Consider the following 5,186-nt stretch of genomic DNA (forward strand, 5'->3'; position numbering starts at 1 on the left):
CCCCCCGCCGCTGTACCGGGCAGCCCCGGAGGGAGCGGGCATGCAGGGGAGGGGTGGCAGTGCGGCCCCAGGGGCAGCCCTGGGCTGGGGGTGAGTCTGTGCCCTGTGGGCCACCGTGTCCCTGTGGCCCCACACCTCCGCCCGGGGCGGCTCGTCGCCGTTTCTCCCAGGGTTGTGAAGCCGCTCTGCTCTCCCACCGCACGTGTTTGGGGGGACCCTCCACAGGGGACACCCCTTCCTGCACCACCGTTAACGTCACCTCCGCGTCACGAGCGGATAAATGACACGTCGTCAGGTAGTTACGCCGTGCACTTGGGCCGTCACAGCGGGGTGACTGGCCAAACTCTGTAATGTCAGGGAATCCTCACTTGGATTGAAGTCCAGTGTAAAATCGCCTTCCCTGGAGAGGCTGGGTTGGGAGGAGAAGCCGCTCCTGCTGGAAGCTGCAGTCCTTACCGAGTCACTCACATCCTGAATTTATGGAAGCAGGTCAGCGGTGTATTAATGCCTCTGTTGCGGTTTGTCCTTGGCACGGGGACTCATTAAACGTTGATTGGGCTTGTGGTGTTCATCTCTTTACTCGACTGCTTTTAATATTTAATGCTGTGGATCCTCGCGAACGCACAGGCTTATCCGATCGTTGCTGGTTTTCCTCCTCATTTCAACCGTCAGCGGTGGGGTGGTGGAAGGCAAACCCTCTCGCGCCACAGGGGCGGGCGTCTGCTTTCGAGGTGGATGGGGAGATGCGGGTCCCGTCTGCCCTGGTGGCGGCTGGAGCTGCAGAGCCTCCAACCACTGGCACAAGGTGTGACTACGGCGGCCAAAAACTGAGTCCCCCTCTGTCCCCATGGCTGAGAGCCCCTTTCCCCACACATGTCCCCCCGTGGGAAGGCGAGGTTGGCTGATACTGTGATTATTGCCTGAGCTGCGACTACGAAAGCAAATGAACACATGTAGATCACCGCTTACCTTTCTTCTCATCCGGGCTGTAGCCGCCATCCACAATGCTGGCCAGATCGTCGTCTGAAAATGCTTAAAAAAATAACAGGAACAAACGGTGGTTGGCACCCAAAGGGAGACGTGGCCCCACTGGGAGGTAGTGGCCACGGGCTCCCCCTTGGAGAGCTGGTACAGGCTTCTCGTGTGCCCTCGGCAGCGGGGCAGCCCACCTTCTCGACCCACACAGCCCCAAAATCACCCAGCAAAACATCACAGCCGCCTCCCCGGGAGGGCGACTGCAGCCCGAGCTGCCTGGAAAGCAATGTAACAGGAAGGACAAATAGCGCCTGGCTTGCTTGGGATGAGAGGGATCCCGAAAACCCACTGCCTTTGGATGGGGAGGGCCTGGAAACTGGAATTTTTGGGGTATTCTGGGGGAGGGTCACCAGTGAGCATCAGGCGCCCGGGGTGGGACTGGCCTCCTGCAAACCCCCGCTCCTGGGGAATGTTCCTCTGCCGGGCAGGCAGAGGCTGCTCTACTCATTTGAGTATTTTTGTCTAAAGCTCTCCGGCTATTTTGAAGAGCTGTGTGGGGCTTTCTGTGCGGCAAGGCCCAGAGCCGGGGTTTGCACGCCCGTTTAAACCAGTGGCTCCCAGTCAGCCAGCTACTTGGTCCCCAGTGAGAACTGGGACTGGCCACTACACAGTTCTGCTTCTCTTGCAACTACCAGATGTTAACAAAACATTGAACCCAAATTATTTTAGACTCATAAAAGAGGTAAAAGGTGACTTTTAAGTCTAGCTTGAAAGAAATACCCTTGAATCAAAGTTTAAATACTACTGTAGTATTATTTTTAACTGAAATGACCGATGTATTTACGAGTTCGTGACATGTTTTGGCTGCTCAGCCCCGGCTGGTTGTGGGAATGTTTAATCTGTGTAGGATGAGCGCAGAGAGACAGGGCCTGGGCACGGGCAGGCCAATGCGCGGAGGTGTTGAAGCTGCGGTGCCAGAGGGAGCCGCGGGGCACAGCAAGGGGCGCGCGCTGGGAGAAGAGACCCAACGCCGAGCCTGCAAAAGGCTCCTTCCCTGATGCTGCGCCTTGGGAAGGGTTACCTTTGCCTGAACGGCCTGGAAGACACTGCCTTACTCACCACCTTACCACAAAAACCAGATTTATGGGCTTAGTAAAAAGAGAAAAAGCCCTGCCTATGCCGGAGCCTGGAGCGGTCCCAGGCAGGCAGGGGTGCAGTGATGATGGGGGAACGCCTGCGCTGGTTTGTGACCGGTGCCACGTTCCAGCGGTTCGACACCCTGACCTTTCCTGCAGGGGTCTGAAACCTCAACAAGCCCAGAATATCAAAGTGCAGACAAGTCACCTAGTTAATACAATCTAATAAAATATCTGACTATTAATTACACGTGCGAGCAGGGTATACGGCCATCTCGCCATCAATAAACTAGCCGTGCAAAGTCTGTTTTCTAGCTCAAGTGCTCAAGGGAACAATCCTCATAGACAAATGATTCATTCACCGGAGTATTTTAGAGATGGAAAAAAAAAAAAAAATCTCCCAGCTCACAGCGTATGTTATGCCAGGACTTAAGCCTGCTCTAGATTTATGTCTTGGCAACGAGTGTGAACCCCAGCAGCACGTGCCCTCGGTTAAATAGCTGTCAGGTTCGGGGACGAGGGGGAACTTAACACAATCGCCGCAATTTAATGGGTCAGAAGAGACCCTGGGAAAGAAACCTGCAGACAGGCAACAGGTTGTTAGGCAGAGCCGCTCGCTGCCAAGGACCGCCGAGGCAGGGGCTCCCTCCATCCCAGCCGTCCCAGAGGAAGGAGCGTCCCCCTCCTCGGCAGGGGTGTCCGCGTCCTCAGCAGGGGCAGCGGGGCACTGGCTGCAGGCAGGAGCCTCTCGACCTTGCCGTTGTTTCTCCATACCCCGTCGCTTAGCGGGGATGGTGTCCGGCAGCGAGAGCCGGTACCCGGCTGGTGGCAAGCAGGACAGAGAGGGGAAGTCAACGTACCTTCACCTGGTCTTATGTCCGGCCTCCCAGCACCTTTCCCATCGTTCTTATCATCAAGGGCATCAGACAAGTCAAAATCCATAGGATCCTTTGCTAAAAAAAAAAAAAACGGGGGTTAGCAGTGCTGGCCACAGGATGGGGAACTCTGCAATAATTAATTAATCAAGGAAATGCTCCGCTTTGCCAGGGAAAAGTGTTGGCGAAAGAGACGAAGCCCCCGCCGCGAGCATCTCCCGGTTTCGCTACGCAGCGTCGTGGCAGATCTTCCCAACCCATCCCCTCTCGTGCCCCCGCGCCGCCGCGCTGAGAAATGCCACGTTCTTCCCGCAGAGAGGGCCTCGCGCGGTGGATGCCCGGGAGGGGACGGAGGAGGCCGCGCCGTGCTGCCTGCTTGGTGTTATTTTCCTCTGCGAACCGCCCCGCCGGTGCCCCGAGCAGCCCGGCTCTGACAGAGCAGCTACTGCCTTCGCTAAACGGCAGCGAAAACGGCGGCACGGAGCCAACCTGAGCTCCTCAGCCCTCCCGCCAGCTTGCACCCGAGTTTATTCCGATCCCAAAACTGATTATTTATTTTTGAAGCCTGGGAGCGCCTTTTGCCAAAACTCCACCCGAACCGGCAGCAAAGCGCCCGGCTGACAGGGTGCCGAGATACCCTGTCTGCCCTCTGGTTTTCTATTTTTTTTTTTTTTTCCTAGATGTCTCATGTGAACAAACAAACTGGAGGCTGGACATAGCAGGGCGAGGGGCAGTGCCGCCACCACCGCGCGTCCCCAAGCCTCTGCCTGTGCCGGGGCGCCGGCGCGGGGTCTGGGGAGCTTGCCCTCACCTGGGTTATGCTTGGGGGGGGCCCTTGTAGTTTTTGGCTGCTTGGTCGTGGTGGTGCGGATGACATCCCGAAAGCTGTTGTCTGAAGAGAAAAAAAATAAAAAAAGACACCAAAATGATGTTACCCTCTCAAACATGCATTCGGACAAGCGCTGGGAGGGGAACCCCCTCCCCACAGGGACACCCGCTGGGGCAATTTCGATGCTGTGTTCTCTCCACAGCCTCCGCTGCCCCTTACACCGGGGGCACCCCGAGCCCATTGGTGCCCCGGAGATGTTCGAGCTCTCGGTGTGGGTGGTAGGCAACTTCGTGGGGATCCCCTGTGCCGGGGCACGCGTCAGTGGGGCTTGAATTTGAGAAGGGGACAAGCAGGACTGCCGGGAAAATCCCCCCCCAAACATGCTGCTGGCAGCACGACGCACGCCACTGCCCGCTCGTGGGGGCTGTGCCACCATGAGCAGCCCCGGGCCACCCCCACCGGTGGTCCACGGCACGCAGCAGCAGGACCAGGCACCGCCGAAATGATACTTAAGGATGTGCTAATTTGGTGATGAAATCTCCCACCTAATAGCAGCAAACGGCTCCGTTCTGGTTAAAACCTTTACGAAATGCTGCTGGGCGAAGCCCCCCGATATGGCTCATGCAGGGGGCTCCTGGGCAGCGAGGGAGGGAGGGAGGGAGGATGGCCAAATGCTGGTGCCAACCCTCCTGGCACATCAGCGAGGGCCTGGAGCATCTCCGCTGCCGGCTCCGCTACCACAGCGGTAGCGGAGCAGGAGGAGGTGGTCACCAAAACTTGTCGGAGCTCATCTGTCAGCCCCCGATCCCAGCCTCCCAGCTGCCGGGATGGCTCCCAGTCACCTCGGGGAGCATTTTCCCCCATCTGGAGCCCTGAAGGTGAGCAGGCGTGCACCCCGCCGGGGTGCGGGGAGCTGCGCAGTACCTGGCTTGTCCGGCCTGGGGAAGGGTTTCAGCGTCGGCTTGGCTGGTTTGGTGGTAGGCTCCAGAGGGGTGTCAAAGTAATCAGCCAAATCAAAGCCTGTTGTAGGAGAGAAGGGGTTGTTAAACGCCCCATCCTTTGTGGGGACGGTGCGAGGCTTTCGGCACGCATCCGCCGGGCGGCAGCTCTGCGGGTGCTGGATCAGCCTGGCCATCGTTTAACTCTTCCCACCCGAGCTCTGGCTCCTGTCCACCCCCCGCCCGAGCGACCCCAGAATAATGCGTTTCGGGGGGAAACCTGTCGGTGTCCTGCAGCATCTCCCGAGAGGCGGAGGCTGCGGGTGAGAAGGTGCTGTGAGGATCGAGCCAGTGGCCAGGACCCGCTCCGCTCCCTGCACAGCCACCCACGAGGGACCTTGGGCAGAGTGGAGCGTGAACAAGAGATGGGGCA

General features: G+C 58.3%; 1 protein-coding gene across 1 annotated transcript in view; it reads right to left on the reverse strand.

Annotated features, from left to right (window-relative positions):
• The window catches only part of CD99L2 (CD99 molecule-like 2), an 8,263-nt gene extending 3,313 nt beyond the window's left edge, over positions 1–4,950 (reverse strand). Inside the window, exons 1-4 of the mRNA XM_009889321.1 lie at positions 4,740–4,950; positions 3,798–3,878; positions 2,972–3,064; positions 970–1,032 (exon numbers count right to left, since the gene is read on the reverse strand). Of these exons, the coding sequence (XP_009887623.1) occupies positions 970–1,032; positions 2,972–3,064; positions 3,798–3,878; positions 4,740–4,950 (448 nt within the window). The remainder of the gene's footprint in view (positions 1–969; positions 1,033–2,971; positions 3,065–3,797; positions 3,879–4,739) is intronic.
• Positions 4,951–5,186: the final 236 nt, after the last annotated feature.

Source organism: Charadrius vociferus, unplaced genomic scaffold (genome assembly GCF_000708025.1).
Source record: "Charadrius vociferus isolate BGI_N301 unplaced genomic scaffold, ASM70802v2 scaffold7, whole genome shotgun sequence".
Classification (NCBI taxonomy): Eukaryota; Metazoa; Chordata; class Aves; order Charadriiformes; family Charadriidae; genus Charadrius; species Charadrius vociferus.